Source organism: Zootoca vivipara, chromosome Z2 (genome assembly GCF_965207765.1).
Source record: "Zootoca vivipara chromosome Z2, rZooViv2.hap1.1, whole genome shotgun sequence".
In the NCBI taxonomy this organism is placed as follows: domain Eukaryota; kingdom Metazoa; phylum Chordata; class Lepidosauria; order Squamata; family Lacertidae; genus Zootoca; species Zootoca vivipara.
In genome coordinates, this window is record NC_142585.1 from 35,988,002 (window position 1) to 36,010,592 (window position 22,591).

At 44.6% G+C, this 22,591-nt stretch overlaps 1 protein-coding gene and 1 pseudogene across 6 annotated transcripts in view; one reads left to right on the top strand and one right to left on the bottom strand.

Annotated features, from left to right (window-relative positions):
• The window catches only part of AK8 (adenylate kinase 8), a 106,702-nt gene that overhangs the window by 78,209 nt on the left and 5,902 nt on the right, over positions 1-22,591 (bottom strand). For all 5 annotated transcript variants that reach the window (XM_088664762.1, XM_088664763.1, XM_035102200.3 and 2 more), the window contains 3 exons: positions 22,285-22,369; positions 6,109-6,158; positions 4,230-4,343 (listed from right to left, as the gene is read on the bottom strand). In XM_088664762.1, coding sequence (XP_088520888.1) covers positions 4,230-4,343; positions 6,109-6,158; positions 22,285-22,366 — 246 coding nt within the window. In that variant the 5' untranslated portion in view covers positions 22,367-22,369. The remainder of the gene's footprint in view (positions 1-4,229; positions 4,344-6,108; positions 6,159-22,284; positions 22,370-22,591) is intronic.
• Positions 16,601-17,117, top strand: LOC118078371 (anaphase-promoting complex subunit CDC26 pseudogene; annotated as a pseudogene). The gene has a single exon (XR_015948792.1). The product of XR_015948792.1 is annotated as an anaphase-promoting complex subunit CDC26 pseudogene (transcript).

Genomic DNA, 22,591 nt, shown 5'->3' on the forward strand with positions numbered 1-22,591 from the left:
GGGTGATCAGCAGTGGCCAGGAGCTGGCCAGGCAAAAATCACTCAATGAACTTTCAGCTTAAATATTTGCAGATTCTCCAATGATGTACAAAAGAAGAATCCTCTCCTGCCTGGAGCACCCATCATGATATAAGTTTATAAAATTATGCATGGCATGGAGAAAGTGCATAGAGAAGAAAATATCTCCCTCTCTCATAACACTAGAACTCCTGGACATCAAATGAAGCTGAATGTTGGAAGATTCAGGACAGATAAAAGACAGTACTTCCTCATGCAGCACATAAACTATGGAACTGACTTCCAAAAGAGGCAGGGATGCAGGACCGGTCCACCCACAAAGTCAGATGGGGCAACTGCTTCAGGCAGCACGATTCCTAGGGGCAGCAGATTCTGATGTCAATCTTTCTTTCCTGTTCTCCCCCCACCCATTGTTCCTGAAGTTGATCTTCATTCACCCCACCTTCCCTGGCAAGGAGGGCCTCCTGCCCTATTTTGAGGTTTGCCTCAGGTGCCAAAATCTATTGGGCCAGCCCTGCAATGATGGTCACAAAGTGGATGGCTTTAAAACTGGGTGAGAAAAATCCATGAAGGAGAGGACTATTGATGGCTACTAACCACGATGGCAGTAATGCTTCTGAACTGAAAACCACAGGAGGGGAGAGTGTTCTTGTGCTAGAATCCTAATTGCTGGTCTACTACAGGAACACAATGCTGAACTAGATGGGCTTTTGCCCTGATCCAGCAGCCATGCTCCTCTGGTGTTCCCTTTCACAGGCAATACACTAGGAATCACAAGTGGGGAAAGTTGCTGTTGCACTCAGGTCTGCTAGAAGGATTCCATAGACATCAGGCTGGGCACCGGAAAAACAGAATGTTGGGCTAGATGAGCCACTGGCTTGATCCAGCAATCTGTTCTGTGTTCTGATGATCTCGAGGTTGCCCATTGTAGAACTCAGCAGAGAAGAGGATGGGGACAAAACTATAATTATTTCCCTGTGGCTCCACTTCCCGAGGACCTCTTTGCCTTCTGCTCCACCAGTCTCAATGGTCCCCATCCACCATGGTTACTCTCTGACTCCTGAGACTAACCTTGCATTATTATTTTCAACAAGAATACACTTGTTTTCTTTTTAACCAAAATCATCTTCCTATGCAAACACCCTGCCAACTCAAAAGAGCATGTAAAGCACTGTACTGATTTCACCACTTCCCTCTCTTTCTTCCCCTCCCCATACAGCCTGATTCCTTGCCAGATCTCCTTGACTTTCATGTCCCACCCCATAATAATCAAGGAAACCCTACAGGGCCCCCTTGAAAGTGCTGCTGATTAGCCTGAAGTATGCTAATAATGAGAGTAATTAAACCAAAGGGGATTTTTGTGCATGAGGCTGTGTTCCTTTCTATTTTTCTTCCTCCAAATCAATGGTGGGTTTTTTTTTCTTGCACTAGTGAATAAAAATAATCTTTGACAAAACGAACAAAGTTTAGGATTTATTTCTGCATTTGTTTTATGAATGCAGTTTTATTGTTGGTTTTATTCTGTTCACTGTCATGACATTCACGGTACATAAATGTTTGCAAAATGTATATCTATATTTTCAAAAGATGCTCATTTGCTATGTGTTTGGACACCTCTGAAGATATCATAACCAATTATGCATGATGGTTCCTGAGATCAAAGAGTAGGCTTTAGTCTATGTGTGAATACAACTGGATTCCATTTTGAATCAAGATGGCGGACTGAATCTTTCAAAACTGCACTGATTTTAACCTCAGATTCAAAAGTGTACTGATTCTTTGCTATCTTAGAATCCCTGCGCAAAATACTAGGTACATTGCCTCTTTTAAATTGGAGGGAGGGAGGGAGGGAGGGAGGGAGGGAGGGAGGGAGGGAGGGAGGAAGGAAGGAAGGAAGGAAGGAAGGAAGGAAGGAAGGAAGGAAGGAAGGAAGGAAGGAAGGAAGGAAGGAAGGAAGGAAGGAAAGAGTAGGCCTGTAGCAAGGCTGCTGCTAGTGCAGCAGGGGAGCTGTCTAACTGAAGTGTGAGAAGTGGAGAACAAGACTGGGTGAGACAGAAGAGGAAGAGTTGCACAAGCAACAGTCAGAATTTATTCCTGGTCCTGCTCTTCCTGGAGCATCCGTAGGACTCTAATCAGTGAACATGGGCTCACCATTCCTCCCCAAGGCCAGAGATCACATATGGATGCCATCATGCTTTGTACCTTTTAATCTGTGTACCTTCAATCTTAGGCCTGTAACTTTCAGTTCCAGGAATGATTGCAGAATGTCAGAAGAGAGAAAGAGAGAGAGAGAGAGAGAATATAAACCAGGCATCCCCAAACTTCGGCCCTCCAGATGTTTTGGACTACAATTCCCATCATCCCTGACCACTGGTCCTCTTAGCTAGGGATCATGGGAGCTGTAGGCCAAAACATCTGGAGGGCCGCAGTTTGGGGATGCCTGATATAAACAACTAGTGTATTTCAGCCCGTTCAATAACGGGCGCTAGAACATCCCGGGGTGCGGAGAAGCGCTTGCGCAGCGCTTCTCCAAACCCTGGGACCTGTCCTTGCTGTCGGCGGCAGGGGGACAGGAACGGAGGAGAAAGCGCTGCTTTCTCCTCCTTCCTTCCTCTCCCCCAGCCGCCGACAGTAAGGATGCGGGACACAAACGCCTACCTCGCCGCCGCTGCTTCGCGACCTCCTGCCGCTCCTCTCACAGGCCAGGGAGGGTTGTGAGGAGGAGGCCTCCGCCGGCCTCCACCCTCGCTTCCCTGATGTGCCCTGCAGTGAGGCGGTATCCAGCCGGGAGCGGCGGTTGGAGGAGGTAGAGGGGGGGAGTGCGCGCGTGCAGTCTCTCCGTCCAATCCCTGTGTCCCTGGGGCACAGTAACCCAGGGACACACGGGAAAACTGGACACAGAGACACAGGGACTTTATTATATAGGATTAGGGTCTGATCCCTTGACTCTACAACAGGAGTGAGACACCGCAGGCTCTATGCATCAGAATTCGCCCCCAAGTGGCAACCCACACTGGCCTTGCTTTGCACCCTCCTTGAGTGTTTCTGCTTGGCTGGAATGTGTCTTTAAACTCTGATAATGTGTTCTGCTTGTCTGGATGGAGAATACAGAGGGGCATGCCTGAACGTGTGTGTAGAAACTAGCCTATTGTATGAAGGTGAAATTTACACCCCTTGCTCTGCCCACTTATGCCTCTGGCCCTGCCTACCATGTGGCCTTGCCCATGCCTGAAAAGGGTTTCCCATGCCCTATTCTACAGGCTCAAGGCTACTGATTTTGGACTGTGTCTTCCCAGGACCACCCTCCTTGGCACTGACTCTGCAGGATACCAAACCAGGTGAGGCATCTTTCAGAGGAGAAGATATTTGGACTGCTTGTCAGGGTCTGCTCTGTTCACTTCATTTCTAAATACACTAGGAACTGACAATGGGGGTCTTTGTCAGAAAAAAGTCCCCACCTGGTTGCAGCATGGTCCAAACAGGTGGGTGGGGCGATAAGTGGGATTCTCTCCCTACCATAACCTCCCCCATCCTTAAAAAATAAAGTTATGAATAGGGATGTAAGGAATTTTTGCCCCATTCTGCTTTCATCAGAACCAGTGCTGTTTCCGTTCTGTTTACACTAAAACTCGGGTTATTCGTCTGTTTCAGGCCGAAACTAATGTTATTATGTAATTAATTTCAGTGGAAAGGAAATGTAGAAAATGGTGCACAAAATGGCAATGACTGAAAAAAAAAACAATAGTGAATACTGCTTATATTTGCTTGTGTGATTTCTGTTCCTGACTTTGGGCAAGCATGCAAACTGTCATTATTTCTGCTCCCATTTCCAAAAGAATTCTCCAACATCGCAGTTGTGGACTGCATTACATTCAGACACACTGTGCTCATGAATTTCTATCCACTTGGAGGAGTTTTTAATACCTTGTTTTTAGTAACAACTATGGCATAGGGTAGATTGTGAATTCAGAAAAGTTCGATATTTATTCTCAGCTGAGGATGGCAAAGCAGCTCCCTTTGGTATTTCATCCCTAGAATGGAAGGAGCCCACTGCCAAAAATTCACAAGTCAGTTCTGAAATCACCACAGATACAAAACAAGGTGCGATAATTGGATCGCTCGTTTGTGTCTGCAGAAAAATAAAACGGCAAATGCCACAACTTATCTTTCCCTTCCATGCAGAGATAGCATCGTTACCTCTGCCCACGCACCTGGTTTGTGTCTTGATACTCCTCTGCTTTGTATCTGAGGTCTGACCACGTACTGTTTAACAGAGTCTCCGGAGAAATCCGTGCGGTTCCCAGTTGTTTACAAAGCCACATTGCCTGGAGGGAAAAGCAGGTGTTTGGGGTGGGGGGAGAGAAGGAATAAGAGAGAGCTGTATCTTCCCAAAGGAAATGAAAGTAAATTTGAAGAAAATTTAAAAACAAATACACCAGCATTTTCACAGTTTTTCCATCGGAGTGTGCAAAATTCGTAACACTTAAGTGGAAAATAGAAAAAGAAAGCACCATCTGTAATAGGAGAGGGGGGGGACAGCAAATATGTTATCTGTCACTTTTAAAAGGAATATAGTGACCATTTTGAAATTCAGCACAATGGAGATCTGGAATGTTTTCATTTACAATGTCACTTTAAAACATGTGCTCCTTCTGCCCCCTCCCCCTGGAAGAGCCCAGAGCCTGGATTCTCTCAAAGACTGCCAGGGAATGAAAAAAGAAGCAGAGAAACCGATTCACACACAGGGAATCTTACTCAACCTGTTTCCTTCTGATGGGGTATAAGGGTAATTAATCAATAAAGAAATTTATTGAAATTAAAATTAATCAGTAAAGAGTTTAAAGGATTCCGCCTTATGCAGAGTAGGAGAGAGCAATGATTTAGTGCAAGGACAGCCCTATGTTAATAATACTACTTTATGTTTATGATGGGATGCGGATGGCGCTGTGGTCTAAACCACAGAGCCTAGGCCTTGTCGATCAGAAGGTCAGCGGTTCGAATCCCCCTGCCGGGATGAGCTCCCATTGCTCGGTCCCTGCTCCTTCCAACCTAGCAGTTCGAAAGCACGTCAAAGTGCAAGTAGATAAATAGGTACCACTCCGGCAGGAAGGTAAACGGCGTTTCCGTGTTTCGCCAGAAGCGGCTTAGTCATGCTGGCCACATGACCCAGAAAAACTGTCTGTGGACAAACGTCGGCTCCCTCGGCCAGTAAAGCAAGATGAGCACCACAACCCCAGAGTCGTTCACGACTGGACCTAACAGTCAGGGGTCCCTTTACCTTTACCTATGTTTATGAAGGCCTTGACTTTGCAATCCTATACCTAGGCAGGTGGGTAGGGGACTGAAGCTTCAAAGTTTTCCAACACTTTCCCATACATCGCACAACCCCCCTGTGAGGTAGAACAGAATAGTTGCAAAGATGTGGGCTGAAGAGAGCCTGAGAGCCTGAAAGTATACAGTGGCTTCTTGTCTAAGGCTACTTTTGACAATTTGGAAGAGACGAAAGGTTTTAACTGGGAGTTTCCTGACTCTTGGGGCCAACTACCCTATCACAGGCACTCAAGGAACTTTGGAAAGACTGATTTATACCAATGGTTACTCAAAATGTCAAGGCATAGGCCAAGATGTCTGCATTTTCACGGAATCATCACAGGTGGTCTGAAGCACCGTAATAATATAAGGCAAGCCTGTTGGAGCAGGCCAGTGGCCCATCTAGTCCAGCAACCTGTTCTCACAGTGGCTGGCCAGTTGCCCCAATGGGAAGTCAGCAAGCAGGAGCTGAGCACAGCAACTCTACTGACTTGTGATTCCCAGCAACTGCTATTCAGAGGCATACTGCCTCTGATAGTGCAGGGTAGAACATAGCAATCATGATTTATCCTCCATGAATTTGTATAATTTAAAAGCCATCCAAGCTAGTGGCCGTCACCCACATCTCATGGGAGTAAATTCCACAATTTACCTATATTGGAGCTTTTTGTCCAGGTCCAGAAAAATGCTAAGTATTAATATCGACTTTAATAAAGGCAATGAGTCCTACATCTGCTATCCATTAAGAACATTTCCATGCATGCACAAAAATCCACTTACAATAGTCGTTTTCCCAGAAGCAGGAGGTCCAAGTATACAGATCTTTGGAACTGTAGATGAAATAAAAAACACATGAATGTCACAACATTGTAGCTGTTAAGGATCCTTGTAATTTCCCAAACATAACTACAATATCCACTGTCCTTCCAGTTCCTTTTATTAGTACTGTATATGTTTAAATGTTGGAAATGTTGGGATGCACTGTAGGCTTATTCCCCTTCCTATACTGTCCTTTTTCATGTTGACCTATTGAACTTTATCCAGTGCTAGAATGATACCCAATTCCTCTTCCATCTTTTCCATGCCTCCCTGGTGAGAGGAGACACCTTTTTGATTCTCTCACCATCCAAGATGCAAGATCATGCATGGCCCATTGCATTCTCCACCTAAGATAGAACTATGACCTTTCCAATCAATCATGCATTTTGTTCAGTGAACATAGCTTTCCTCCCACCCAAACTCAAAGAGTCTCAGTGTGATTATCATAAAATTGGAAAGGACCCCAAGAGCATCTGCAATGTAAGAATCACAGCTAAATAATCCCTGACGCATTGGCATCCAACTTCTGTTTAAAAACCTCTTACCATCAGAATTTTTTCCCTAATGTTTAGTCAGAATCTCTTTTCTTATAATTTTGGTAATCAAGACTAAAGTAGGCTCCTCCAGCAGGGATTAACTCAAAATGCCAACAACTCACCCCCTTAGCATGAAGACCTCAAGTTTGGACTAGTGGTCAACTAGTAATTGTGGGGCAGGAATGCCTCTATTTTACACAGGATAGGCAACATGGTGCCCCTCCAGATGCTGCTAGACCTAGTTCCAATCAGCTCCAACCTACGTGACCAATGGCCAGGAACAATGGGAGTTGTAGTCCAATAGTATCTCAAGGTGGTATACAACATATCATAGTAAGAAAAGCAAGCTTTGGTCACTCTTCTGAGGAGATAGGCTACAATCTCAAGCAGAGTGGGGAGGACCTAATGGGCCAGGGTAAAAGACAGGTTCAGCTGCTATTCTAAAACATATATGGGACCTCCCCACTACTTCAGGAGACCTGCAGCTTAAGGACTACCTGTTGAGTACACTCAGCTTGCCTGGGTGTGACTTTTCTGGCTTTCAAAGCCCTGAACACCTGGAACACCTTCTGAGAAATGCACCCGCTTAGAATTTAAGATCCAGATCAAGAGTCCTCTACATGCTCCAAATTCAGGGGGCAGAGATTGGATTGGTCATGTTGCCTGCATTATGGAGTGACTGCCTCTACTTCCAATGCTTTTAAACAGTGACTGATCATGGCTGTTTTGATTACAGTGGGCCCACCACTTCCGCAAGGGTTTGGTTTTAGGAGTGCCTTCCACCCCCACAAGATGGAGAGCAGCTTACCAGGGTCTGGAAAGGTTGTGGGAGAGTCCTGAGAGATTCCCAGGGCCTTTGTGAAACCGTCCCAAAGCCCTGTGCCTCACCTACCTAGCTTTGGGAAGGTGCCACAAGGACCCTGGAATGCTAGTGCCACAGTCTTCCTTCAAAATCTAGTGGGTGCACAGGTGTAGGGAAAATAAATAAATAGAGAGGAGAGATGGACCTGGTTCTCCATTTATTTATTTATTCCCCACCCTGGCCTGACATAAGGTTATGATAATATAAGTAAAGCAAGCACAATTTGAGGGCTTGCTGTATTGCTATTTGTCCTGTGCTCTTATTAGTTTTATGTGGTTTTGCTCTTACATGGTTTTTAATCGGGACACTACAGTATTTGCTTAACAAGAGTGTGGACTATGGATTTATTCATCTTTTAATTAAAGCCATGATTGATTTTTGTTAAAGTTACCTTGCTTGGTGTATTAAGGCATATCATTTCTTTTTAAAAAAATACGTCAAAAAATTAATGGCTGCAACTTGTTCCCAAAGAAGAAAAAATAAAAAGGAATATGTAACAGTGTTGTAAGAGGAAGCGGGCCTTCCAAGGCCTCATCCTGGCCAGTCCAGGCTTGACCAACAAAGATCTGGGGTTGAGGGGCAGGGTGTGTGCGTGCTGGGGTGTGTGGGTGTGTGCAATGTACTCTCTGTGTCGAGAGAACAGACCTACCACACCCCTCCTAGATGTGTGTGACATCTGAGCAGCACCATGGCAGGTATTTTGCTAGTTCAGAAAGAAGATGGTTTTCATTTCATTTTCCCCTCACGTCTCCTTGACCCAGAGACTAGCTACCTCCTGGGCAGAGCTGGGGAAGATGAGACGCGCAGTGCATTTCCCAGGTTCCTTCTGGAGAAAGGTGGCAAAAACTCCCCCCCCCCTTCAGCCGCTAGAGAGAGAAAAAACAAGTTACTCCATGTGTGTTTTCACCCTCCTCAGTCCTTTTGTCTCACTGCTCACTCACTCTCCCCCTGGACAGCATTAATATCAGATTCCTCCCTGCTCTTTTCTTGTTCATTCCTCGAGTCCATGGTTGTCCGTGGCACAACCTTCTTTTGGTTTCAGAGCAAGATTAAAGGCGAGGGGAGCTGAAGAAGAAGAAAGGGATGGCGTGCCAGCCGCCTTCCCCCTCGGCACATATGTCCCCGCATCTTCTTCGTTACGCGGACGTGTACAGGGTTTTAATGTGCCCTTCCATCTCGAGCACCGTTGCGGGCTTTTAATGATTAAAATATGGGAGAGAGGAGGCCCAGGTGCTGGGAAACGGCAATCAAGTTGAGGTGGATTACCAGAAAGGATGGTCTAGCGAAAGCAGGGGGAGGTAGACATAAAGGGGAAACAAAGGGTTGAGAGTGTAGGGGGCAGGAGGTCTTGGGGAAGTTCTTGGCTGAGATTAAGGCTGTGTACACACTAGGCCTTTAAAGCACATTTGAAACGCATTCTTTACCCTCAAAGAATTCTGGGCACTTTAGTATGTTAAGATTTGCTGGGGATTGTAACTCTGTGAAGGGTAAGCTACAGTGCCCAGAAATCTTTGAGGGAAATAATGCGCTTTAAATATCTAGTGCAGGCATAGGCAAACTCAGCCTTCCAGCTGTTTTGGGACTATAACTCCCTTCATCCCTGACCACTGGTCCTGTTAGCTAGGGATGATTGGAGTTGTAGTCCCAGAACATCTGGAGGGCTAAGTTTGCCTATGCCTGATCTAGTGTGTACATGCCCATTTTCAGGAGGTGTGGTATGGGGTGTCAGCAGCCTCTGGATCAGAGCTGCTAAGAATTGCAAGTCAGGAGAATGGTCTCTGTGCTCAGGCCTTGCTTATGGGTTTCTCACAGGGGCATCTTGTCTGCCACTCTGAGAACAAGATGCTGAACTAGATGCGCCTTTGGTGTGATCCAGCAGGCTTGTCTAATGTTTTTATGGTATTTCAGCCCACCTGTGACGATTCTTTGAAAACACAGATATCTTGGGGTACAACTCAATGGGCTGAGTTAACTATTGGTATAAGTCAGTCTTTTCAAAGTTCCCTGAGTGCAAGAGACAGGGCTTTGTTATGGAAAGACAAAGACCTTTTTTGTTTCCACACACCCTTTTAAACTTTACTTTTTTAATATCTGCTTTGATGCTTTGTTTTAATGCAGCCTTCCCCAACCTGGTATATTGGACAAGTATACTGGCAAGGCAGCTATGGCAATGGCTCATCTCTCCAAAACAGTATGGGAAAATGTGATGCTAACGACCAATGCCAAGATGTGCTGAATCACACTGCTTTATGGAAGTGAGTTGTGGGCAACTTACACCCGCCCGGAGCAAAAGCCTCAATGCCTTCCATAAGTGCTGTGTCAGGAAGATTTTGGGCATCACATGGCAGGACAGAGTCTCAAACGAAGATGTGCTCTCCCAAGCCCACATTCTCAGCATGTTCACACTCCTGTCTCAGCAACATCTACGTTGGCTTGGTCATGTCTACAGAATGGAAGATGGCAGGATCCCCAAGGACGTGCTCTACGGGGAGCTGGCTTCAGGCACCAGGCCTGTTAGGAGACCAACTCTATGTTACAAAGATGTCTGTAAAAATGACATGAAGCCTGGCAACATCAATCCTGCTGTGTGGGAATCCCTTGCAGACAACTGCAGTGCCTGGGGACAGTAAGTCAGGTTGTGTATCTATAGCAGTGACTAAAGGAGGAATGACCACTGAGAGGAGCGCAGAAAGAATAAATGCCATGGTAAGCCTGCATCAGCACAGCCAGGTGCCATCATCTGCCCCAGCTGCAGCAAAACATGTCTCTTCCATTTCAGTCTCTACCACCACAGCAGGAGCTGTAACCCTCCAATGGTTTGACTTCACCCTCAGAGGCACATTCTTCCATTGTCTCCTGAGACAAACAGATGCCAACCAAGCAAATCTATCAATATACACCTCTGAAGAAGTGTGCATGCACACGAAAGCTCATACCAAAATAAAAACTTAGTTGGTCTTTAAGGTGCTACTGAAGGAATTTTTTTATTTTACTTCGACCCAGACCAACACGGCTACCTACCTGTATCTATCAATATGACATGTTAAAGTTACGTGCCTGGGTAAACTTGTTGGAACAAAAAGGGTTTGGGCACCACATGATGTTAGGTAATAACAAAAATGGGCAGGAAGTTCCAAAGTGTAGGTGCTCTTACACTAAAGGACCCTTTATTGCAAGTGCAGAACAAGCATTATATGGCAGGTATAAAACAGACAGAAAATAACAACCTTAAATACTTTTTAAAAATCCTGCTTGCTTTGGAGATTTTGTTTGCAACTGAATCTTAATTAGATCAACAAGCAAATATATCCTTTGAACCTCACTCTGTTGCCCTCTGTTCCTGAAATCTTTCAGCTTTGTTTAAAATCTGAAATTTGGACACCTGCCATTTTCACGATGCCCTTTGAGGTTGTGATCTGTGGCCCCTTTGCCCCCCACCCCCACCCACGCACTGCCATGTTATATACAAGCACTGTGATGGCTAGTCTCCCAGTGCATTTTCTTGGATGCCTGCTCCCTTCTACCCCTCACATCTTTTCCAAAGGTACCTGTGGAGATAATTTCAGTCGAAGATTCCAGCCGGCCAAAATAAAAAATGACAAGCCTCGCTGGATCTTGCTATCCAAAAGGGAGCGATGCTCTCTGATCTTGGCAAGAGAGCCGAGGGAAAGAGAGAAGTGTATTCCCCACCCCACCGTCCACCCCAAAGCTTTGCAACCGCTTTCCAGTATGGAGTTGAGCAGTGGAAAATTTTAAATCATGCATGAACCCCCCAAATTACAAATTCATCTTTACAAAGTTCTTTGACTTGGGAGGTTTAAAGGAAGGGCTCTTACTGGCTCTTGTAGAAGCACCAAGAAAAGGCTACACATTATCAGGAAAAGAATGCTTTAAAAGGCTACATCGAGCTGTTTTTGTCACCTAATTTCTTTCAAAAAATAATGTGATTAAAACCTGTGTGGCTTTTTTCTCCTCCATCCCCCTTTTAAAAAAATCTTAACACCTTGAAACTCCAGCCTGGTAAGTGAGGAATTATTTATAAACAGAGCCACTGAAATGTGCTATGGTGCCAACACTAATCAACTTCTTCAACCCGCTTCAAAGCAATATATATATATATATATATATATATATATATATATATATATATATATATGAACGAACCTTTCTATCTACAGATCCTTTTGAGGTTTAAGTAAGGAGCACGATTTAAAATTCACAAGAAAACCCTGAGGTACTGAAGCTTTAATACACAGCTTTTTGGACAAACGTTTGATAGGAGGGGGGAGAAAAAGGAAACGTACCATTATACACACCGTATCACGGTTTAATATTGCCCAGGGCTACTGTAAATGCTCACTTTGTACTAAATCTGCTTTTCCTTCTGCATAGGAGCTGGCAGAAGACGTGCCAATGCAGAAATGTGCCAATTTACTCATCTGCACACCGGTAAAAATCATCCGGCGTTCGGTCCCTAAATGTACCGCACGGGTGGCAGAGTGTTTCTAGGGCAACTTTGTAATGGACTGTTTAACCCTTCTGGCCTGCACACAGATCCCTTTATACAGTCAACGGTCCACCATTCAACAGAGAGTTATGCCAGCTGAATCCCATTGATTTTTGTGTACTTAACTCCTTCTTGGACTAGGGCTACACCATGACTGCCACCCCTACCCCCCCCCCAGCAACTGCTAAAATACCAAAGTTTTCCATTTCCAAGATGGAAATTCTAACACAGAACACAGAAGGCTGTCAAGGATTTGGCTTCCAAAATTTCTGTTATCTAACAAGGTGTGACTTTGTTAAATAAGCAATCCATGTTCAATTATTCAACCACTACCTGATTCTGCTTCTCTGCACTTCATTCATTTTTTCTGATATTAAGATTCAGCTTTGATAATAATAATAATAATAATAATAATAATAATAATAATAATAATAATAATCTTTATTTCTGTTCACTGCTAATTTACATTCAGATTAGTGCTATAGTTTCTGCTGTGTTTCCTGGGTCCAATTCAAACTCCTAGTATTAATCTTTAAAGTAGCCCTAGGGGTCAGTTTACCTGCAAGTGAGTTCCTATCCAAACTCTAAAATGTACCTTCTGAATGCCGCTGCCAAATGCAGTGAGGTGGATGACTACTAAAGGGGGATGGGAATTTCAGGTGGTGCCCTGGATAAAGGAGCGCGGGAGAAATTTGATTTGGATCGCAGTTAAAGATGTACCGGTACTTTCTTAATTCTCACTTTATGAAAAAACTCAGACATACAACCTTCCAAGTTTACATTTCTGCTAATTTTTACAGTGCAGTTCTCCAGCCCAGTGGCATGCCAAAAAATGTACATGCCCTGGTAAAGTGTGCACAAAAAAGCATATATCTGTGGAAATAGCATATGCATTCTGTTAGGGGAAATTGCTTTGCAGTCATGTATATATTGGTGGAGTTTGCATACAAAAATGTTAATATTAGAATAAATTTGCACAAAACATAGATGAATTTCCACAAAGAGTTTTTAAAAAGAACACCATAAACTTGATGTGGAACTGTAACTAGCTGAATCTAAAAACAGAAAACTGAGAAACTGAGAGAAGCCATAATTTTCAGATTTGCCCAGATCCCTACCTGAATGTAGAATACCATCCTTATAAGGGCTTCCTAACACTAAACGCACTCTTTCCGGCATGAGACCAAGACCCTTTTATTCTCCCAGGCTTTTAAAAAACTTTCAGTGTTTTTTTTAATTCTTTAAACCCACCCTATTTCAGACTAATATATTTTATATTGTTTTAATTCTGTTATAGGTTGCTTACTTTTTAACCATTATATGTTTTTAGCGTTCTGTGTTTTTTAAAACAAATAAATAAATTGTAAGCCACCTTGAGTCCTGGTTCTGTGGGGGGAAGACAGAATACTAATAAATAATAATTAATCATAATAGCTCTCATTGGGTCTACAAGTAAACTTTACAAAATCTGAGGCTATGTGCTTCAACATTGCCCCACCTCACAAATAGAATAAGATACTTTCATCCTGGTATGGCTTCCCCTTATCACATACACAACCCAACAAGACAATGACAAAAATCCACCAACAGCATACAAATCAATATGGCTAACCTGATCCAAAACACCCACCCACCACTCACACATGAAAACAAAGACCACCACAGCCAACCACAAAGGAACAGTCACACCCTAGGCCAACCCCAGCCTCTCTCACCACCAAAGGAACACAAGTGACCAGCAGAGAACCTGCACAAGCAACGCTGACACAAAACCCCACATATATTAAGTAAAACAGAAACATCGCCCCCCCAACCCCACTCGCCATTCTCCCCCACCTCTTTCCCCCTTTTCTTCCTAATGTCTCAACAAATGAAACTGGTGGGGGGGAGTTACATTTAAAAAACCATGAGAGACATTGCACACACCTTTGTAAAACAATAAAATCCTTAATAAAAATACATTTAAAAAAACAACAACACTGCCCCCCCCCTTCCACATACCCAAAAGGAATTCACCAACAGCAAAAATAAAAAATAAAACTGCCGCACCAGATTCAGGTACCTAGGGGTTCAAATAAGCAGAAACCTCAACAAACTATACCTCCACAATTACAAGCCCCTGTACAGGCTGCCTCACGCTTTGGAACTCCCTGCTGCCTGACATAACTACAGTACTCTTTTTTGTGCCTGCTAAAACATTTTTGTTTCGAGAAGCCTACCCAGACATGTAGAATGTTTATGTATGTTTAACCTGTTTTTTTATTTTATTAGTGATTTTATTTATTACTAGTGTTGTTCAGCCTGTTAAATAAACGGGCGCTAGAACATATGTGAGCGCTGCGTGGAGCACCGGATCGAGGAGCCAGTCTGCAGAGTCAGTGCCCAGCGTGCGGCGTTGCTGGGCGCTGACTCTGCAGACCGGCTCCTCGATCCGGTGCTCCGCGCAGCGCTGATCAGCGCCGACCCGGCAGGCCGCCGGATCAAGGAAGCGGCCTGCCAGGTCGGCACCCAGCAGCGCTGCACGAAGCACCGGTCAGGTAGTAGTCAGGTAGACTAGAGCAGTGGTTCCCAACAGGTGGTCCGGGGACCCCCAGGGGTCCGCGAGCTATGCCAGAGGGGTCCGCAAGATGCTATTAGAATAAAAAATATATTAAATATATTTCGTATGATAACAGATTTTTTGTTTTGGCCGCTTCCTGCATGAGCAGAGTCTAGCGCAAAACTAGAATTAGATAGAGGCAGTAGTTCTGCTGTATGCCGTTAGGTGGCGCTTTACAAACACTACTGTTTTGCAAAGAGGCAGTGCGCGCATTCTACTGACGCTCACCTCCCCAAGATGCTTTGCGCACGTCGGCTTCATTTGTGCGCTACTGCACAGGTACCCTGTCTTCTCCTCCTCCCTGGCGCGCACTGCCTCTTTGCAAAACAGTAGTGTTTGTAAACAAAGCGTTGTTTTTCGTGGAAGCTACAGTTCGTGTAGTTAAAAATGGACCGTTGGTTAAAAAGTGGTTCATCTCATTAAGAACTGAAAATTAAAACTAACTGTATACTGATGGAGTACTCTGTTGTAACTCACTTTTTAATTTTAGGATTAGGAATTAATGGGGGTCCTTGTCACAATAGCGGCTCGATGAGGGGTCCTCGAGAAAATTTTGTTGGGAACCCCTGGACTAGAGTGTGGTGATACACACAGGAAAGGTGTAGCTCACAGAGTGCAGGGCTGAAGACTCACTCTGGCTGCAGGTCCAGCTAGCCAGAAGGTGGGTGGAGACAGAACTTTGTGACTGGAAAAGGAGTAGCAGTTAAGAGTTTGGGTTCCTGGCATTCAAGTGGATAGTATAGCCCATTAGGGTCAGATCTGGCCCAGTCGCCTTCTAAATCTGGCCCGTGGACGGTCCGGGAATCAGCATGTTTTTACGTGAGTAGAATGTGCCCTTTTATTTAAAATGCATCTCTGGGTTATTTGTGGGGCATAGGAATTGGATCATCCCCCCCCCCCAAGGTCTGAGGGACAGTGGACAGGCCCCCTGCTGAAAAAGTTTGCTGACCCCTGGGATAGCCTCTGAACTGTGTGCAATTTGCCCTGAGGATAATATCTACAGCCAGAGAAGGAAGTCTCTGAGCTGGGTGTTAAATATTAAAATAAAGTGGCTAATGTCTTTTAAGAGTACACAGACCAGTGAGAACCGGGAATCTCAATTTGGGAAAGAAGTGGAGTTGTGAGTAAACACTCTACTTGGGTCTCAAGTTCAGTAAAAAGGGGACAGACCAGTTAGGAGGGGAGTGTGTGCTGATCCCCTGGGCTAGTACAGTACTGTATACCAAAAGAGGAGCCTCAGGGGTGAGATTTGTAAAAGGTTGGAAACACTGACAGAAAGTGTCAAATTTTCAGAACCTTGCTTTTATGACCTAAACTGAAACAGCACTGCAATTAGTTAAGCCTTAACTGTTAAGGAACCAAAGTGAAAATAATCTGTGCATTTACCATCTTGTTTAGAAGCCTATGACATCCACTGTGATATCCATCGATCGATAATAGACTAATAACTGTTTCTTGAAATAATTCTATCCCCTGATGCATCTTCTCTTTTACCTATTTCGCTGTAAAATAAAATCTTTTGCCTTTTTAACTTCCCAAAGTCTCCAAGTGCCATTTTCTTTAAAAAGCAAAAATACCCAGGAGGAAGATGGGGCATGTATCCTATGTTTTAACCTGTTTTTAGTTTATTGCTGATTTTATTTTTTTAATGTTTAAATAGGTTTTTTTTACTAATGGTTTTATTGTTTTGTTATTTGTAAGCTGCTTTTAGGGTTTTTTTAAACAGCAATGTATATATTTAAGAAATAAAAATAAATTTTGATTGGCTTGTATCCAACTAAATTCACCCAGAGAGGACCCGTTGAAATTAACAGACACAAGTTAGTTACACCCATTCATTTTAATGGGTCTACTCTGAGGAAGACACTGGATACAACCCCCATTGTCCTTGGGTGTTTTTTTTTAGTGATTGTTGTATTTTTAAAAAGTTTCTCAAGGGGGTGGGGAGATCTGCTTGCAAGATGCTGCGGCGGAAACCAACACAGGACGACATTGAGGAGTTCGACGGTGCTGCAAGGAACTCGAGAGTCGTAGGAAGCGCGAGGAGGTGGACGTGGTAGGAGCCAGCGATGGTGAGGGTGTACTGGGACTCAACACTGATCATAAGAGCTGGGAACAGATGATACATGACCGAATTGGCTACAAACCCCAGCCCAAACCAAACAATCGTTCATCTCAGTTTGGGAACTTTGAGTTCTAGAGCCCAGAGGGTGGACAGTGGCAGTGCCCTGGAACCTGTGAGCTTTGGAAGAAAGCTGGAATTTGTTTCAAGAGCCCGACAGGCTCTTTTTAGAAATAGCAGAAGAGACTGAGCTTCTCTCCTCTAGGCTTTAAATGGAATTCTTCCTCAAAGCAGAGCAAGTCTTGCTTTCCCTACAAAAATGGGATCTCTGCCTTACGTGATGGTTTCTTTTGTGCAACTTTGCTAGGCTGCCATGCTTAATAAAATATTTGTTTTTAACTTTGCATGCTTTGTTGTATAAACATAGATGGACATTCTAGCTACTGTACTTAATAAAAGATTTTTTAAAAAATAAAAAGTTTCTCAAGGCCTGTAGTCATTTGGAGCTATAAATTACCAGCACCTTTGTGTATAGCGGTGGCGACGTCCCGTCCCCCCCGCCACACTACTTAAAGAAGTACTTTAGAACCAATTATTAATTAAAAGCTTTTCTGCCTTCACACCTGGGAAAAATACAATCCCTTTTTCTTTTTCTTCCACATCTCTGTTTGAATTTTTCTCTGGGGCGAAAGCTGCCTTGGAAGGAGAGATCATGAAAATTCATAGGTTTCCTGATGACTTTAATAAGGTAATGCTTCTCCCTCTCTTCAGTCAGTACCTTCTTCTGTGATCAAGAAATTTGTTTAAAACACACACACATTTACACACAAAGAAACCAAGATTGCTAGAGGTTCCTCCTCTGTTATTTTCTTTTTTTTCTCAACAGCTCTTTTTAGCATTGTTCCTTCCATTATTTAATAAGAATGCTCTGAACTTGAGCAGACAGAAGTGCTTCATTTAAACCAAAGACAATCTCTTTTACTAGAAACTCAAAATCAAGAGCTTTTTGCTTTGTTTTCAAATCCCACTCTGAAAAATAAAAGGAACAAAGCTGTAGCTTGGTCATTTAGGATGTTCAGCTCAAGAATTTAAAAACACAGGGCCAGATTCAGCTAACTGGTTCCACTAACAGGAGCCCCTACAAGGACTTTTGCTAGCACAGTGGGGCTTTCCTCCATCCCTGAACACACCCCTACACCCCAAATTGGCTCAGGGGGATTGGGAGAAGCTCCAGAGCAATACACAGGGGAGGAGAGGGAAGATCATTCCATCCGATAAGCAGGATGTTGGAACAATCTCCTTAGCACTATGTTGAATTTCTCCCCCAAAAAGCTGCCTTATACTGCTTCACTCACTGGTCTATGTAGTGCAACATCATCTAAACTGACTAACAGTGGATCCCCAGAGTTTCAAACATGAGACATTTGTGGAATGCTCTCCCCAGGGAGACTTGCATTACATGAGCAGGAACCCCCCTCCCTTCCAACATCTTCTCTGATCCCTCCCCTAACCATCCAGAGCAAATTGGGGTCACATTTCACCAGCAGCATACGGTAGGAGAAGCCCTGGTGGCACCTGAGGAAGGCGCACCCTACTACACCATGGGAGCAGGGCATGCCATCGGGGTGGGCCGGGGGCCAGAGTGATTGTAGCCTAAATCAAAATAGCAATCATTGTCATCAGTTGCTTCAGCTGCCAAAAGGTTTACATGAAAACTTTTCTATGGTGTACTTAAAAACAAAACAAAAAAAACCTCTCTGAAACAGATCAGAATGGGTGCAAGCTACATTCAGAAACAGCTCCTGGATGCAAACTTTTTTCTCCTCTCGTTCACCAACCCCAAATATTTAGCTTCAAATTCACCTTGATATGAATCTCAACCCTAAAACATAAAGAGCCCCAGACGCCTCTAGTGACAGAGGTTTTATTGATGTGACACAACAGAACGTCTGGTGTGTGTGTGTGTGTTTAAAAAAGCAACAACCCAGAGTAAACCGTTACAGAAACATCAAAGCAACATGACACCATTCTCGCCTTGACAGCTCATGTGGAATGAAAAATTAGAGTGCCGTTGTGCATAGCCAAATCTAATCCGCCTAAGGGTGAACAGTTTGTAAATCAAATAATTTTGATTGAGGGTACACGGCTCTTCATTGTGGCAGGAATGCAGGCTGTTCGATTCGTCAGCCTGCCTTACGCACAAACACACACTCATGTTAAGAAGCCCACTTGCAGCTTCCCCGACTGCGAAGCTGTTGAGCTGTAGAAGTCATTAGCTGTGGCAAGTAAGTAAGTAATTTAAAAATAAAAATAAATGGCAGGCAAAAGCTGCCAGAGCTAAGCCAAATTTTCACTTGACAAAAGGAGTAATTAGCAAGCTTAATGACATCAGGAAGTTATCAGACGGAGGCACAGAGAGTATAAATAATGGATACACAAGAACTCCTGCCATTCCCAGGAAAAGCATCTTGGTGTTGTTTTTTAAAGGATCTGTTAATGCGCTTTTCTCTTTGGCTTTCCACAGGAAAGAAACTTGAAGCATCTTACAAACCCTAGAAATTAGCACATGGTGGGCTATGGGTAGGAGCATAAGGAGGCAGTGATTTCCGTCCTGTCCTTGCCACAATCAGCACTGTTTACATTCCACTACAGTTTGGCTCCTGCTAAATCCTGTTTGTCTCACTATATTATGTCTTAAACTAACACAATTATTTACATAATTAATTTCTATGCATTTCAATGGAAAGGAAACATAAAAATAATGCAGAAAATCACATTTTTGCAGACGAAAAAAAGACCATAGTGAATTCCGCTCATATTCACTGGCATGATTTCTGCTGCTAACATCAGACAAACATGTACTGTACATTGTATACAAGTCTAGCCTTGTTTTCAAAGTTGCCATTTCAGGTTTCAGGACAGGGGAGCTATGAGATTACAATACAGTCATAACTTGTGTTGCATCTGCTGCAGGTTGCATTTTTTCGTGTTACGAATGCGGCGGATCCGGAAGTGTTTACTTTCGGGCTTCGCAGTGCACGCATGCACAGGCGTTCTGCACGCTTCACACATGCGCAGAAGCGCTCTATTGCACTTTCGCGCATGCGCAAAAGCGCCGCTTGGGTTGTGGACTTTTCAGGGTGCAAATGGCACCCTGGAACGGATCGGGTCTGCAACCCAAAGTACCACTGTAGTGGGACACAATTCCCAACAAGGATCAAATAACTTGAATATACATACAGTCATACCTCATGTTACGTCCTCCGCGGGTTATGTCTTTTCAGGTTACGGATGCACCGAACCCGGAAGTCCCGGAATGGGTTACTTCCGGGTTCAGCACGCGCGCATGCGCCGAAGCACTAAATAGCGCTTTGCGCATGCGCAGAAGCACAGAATTGCATCACGTGTGTGCGCAGACGCAGCGCTTCAGGATGCGGCCTTTTCATGTTGCGAATGTGCCTCTTGAACAGATCCCGTTCGCAACCAGAGGTACCACTGTATATATTCAAGTTCAAAACTGATGGCTATTTTATGAGTAATGTGGGGTTTCTTAATATCTAGGTCAGGGTTTCCCAAACTTAGGTCACAAATTGTTTTTGGACTACTACTCCCATCACCCCAAGCTAGCTCAGTGGTTAGGGATGATGGGAACTATAATCCAAAAACAGCTGAAGATCCAAGTGTGGGAAACCCTTATCTAGGCAGAGGAGGCTTTTCAATCAGGTTGAATGGGGGTGCTGCCCCACCAACCCCTCAGCCAGCCCCCCCCACCTGCCTGCCTTCTTATTCACAACCAATCCAGGGAGTGGTGACCCTGGCTGTCAGCTTTCTCCTCCTCCCAGGTTTCAGTGTGGCCATTGTAGAGCTCAGCAGGGAGAAGGATGGGGACAAAACTGTAATTAGTTGCCCCCCCCCTTGGCTCTAACACCACCTGCTGTTTGGACTCCCTGCCATTGTTGCTATTATTTATTTATTTATTTATTTATTTATTTATTTATCAATACCCCGCCCATCTGGCTGGGTTTCCTCCGCCACTCTGGGCGGCTTCCAACAAATACCAGAATACATTAAAATATCACAGATTAAAAACTTCCCTAAACAGAGCTGCCTTTAGGTGTTTTCTAAATTTATCTCCTTGACCTCTGGTGGAAGGGCGTTCCACAGGGCGGGCGCCACTACCAAGAACACCCTCTGCCTGGTTCCCTGTAGCTTTGCTTCTCACAGTGAGGGAACCACCAGAAGGCCCTCGGTGCAGGAGCTCAGTGTCCGGGCTGAACAATGGGGGCTGGAGACGCTCCTTCAGGTATACTGGACCGAGGCCGTTTAGGGCTTTAAAGGCCACACCAACACTTTGAATTGTGCTAGGAAACTTACTGGGAGCCAATGTAGGTCTCTTAGGACCGGTGTTATGTAGTCTCAGCGGCTGCTCCCAGTCACCAGTCTAGCTGCCGCATTCTGGATTAATTGCAGTTTCCGGGTCACCTTCAAAGGTAGCCCCACATAGAGCGCATTGCAGTTGTCCAAGCGGGAGATAACTAGAGCATGCACCACTCTGGTGAGACAGTCTACAGGCAGGTAGGGTCTCAGCCTGCGTACCAGATGGAGCTGGTAGACAGCTGCCCTGGACACAGAATTAACCTGTGCCTCCATGGACAGCTGTGAGTCCAAAATGACTCCCATCTGGTCCTTCAAGAGCACAGTTATCCCATTCAGGACCAGGGAGTTCCCCACACCCACCCACACCCTGTCCCCCCAAAATAGTACTTCTGTCTTGTCAGGATTCAACCTCAATCTGTTAGCCAACATCCATCCTCCAACCACCTCCAGACACTCACACAGGACATTCACTGCCTTCTGCCCTTTCAGTAAAAACAGGCATCAGCCACCACCATAAGTAGGTGCTCTTGGAAAATAATTGTTAGGTCTGAAAGGCATAGCCCTCTTGGTATGCCATCCCTAATCAATTTAATCTCAATCGTGCAGATGATGGTTAGGTCCTACTTATGTGCTCCCCACTGAACCTGGTTGACAAAGAACAGGATCTGGGACTGAGAACAGGGTGAGAGACTAAATGAACCATTGGCTTGATCCAGCAGGCTCATATTATATTACATTATGTTGTGTTGTGTTGGTGTTATGTGTTAAGTTACCTATGGTTTCCATGCAAAGTGGCAGGGGCGTAGGAAGAGGGGTGCTGGGGTGCGGTTCACCCCAGGTGTCATCTTTGAGGGGGGGTGACAAAATGGCACACTGCAGGGGGTGGCACTTACCGCAGGGCCTGGCCAGCAGTGCGCCCAAGCCACGCTTCTCTCCTGGGAGTGACGCTGTGGCTTGGGGCCCCGCACTGCCTGAAATGGCAGCATGGGGCTTACGTCCGCCAGGTGGACTAAGTGGGCAGCTTAGGAAGGGGGTAGGCAATAAGACAAAAAGGATGGTGGGAAAGACAGGCTTGAGGTCAACAACTTGTAGAGCAGGAGCTGCCTCTCATAGGCTGGATTCAGCTCAGGAGATGCTAGTTGCCCAATTCCCCAACCCCCAACTAAAATGATTTCTTCCATTTACTCTACTCACCATCATAGTTGTCTTGATTTAATTGTTTGATCAAGAAGTCTATAGGCTCTTCCGGTTTATGGATAAGCAAACCTTGAAGCATTTCCTTTAAAAACAACATTTAAAGAAATATTATTATTACTACTATTTTTATTACTGCTACTATCTGCATACACTCCATACATTTGAAGTGCATGGCTTCTCCTGCCCAGGAATTTTTGGAACTGCAGTTTGTTAAAGGTGCTGGGATTTGTAGCTCTGTGAGGGATAAATTGCAGTTTCCAGGATTCTTGGGGGGAGGTGTGTGCTTAAATGCTAATGGTGAGTA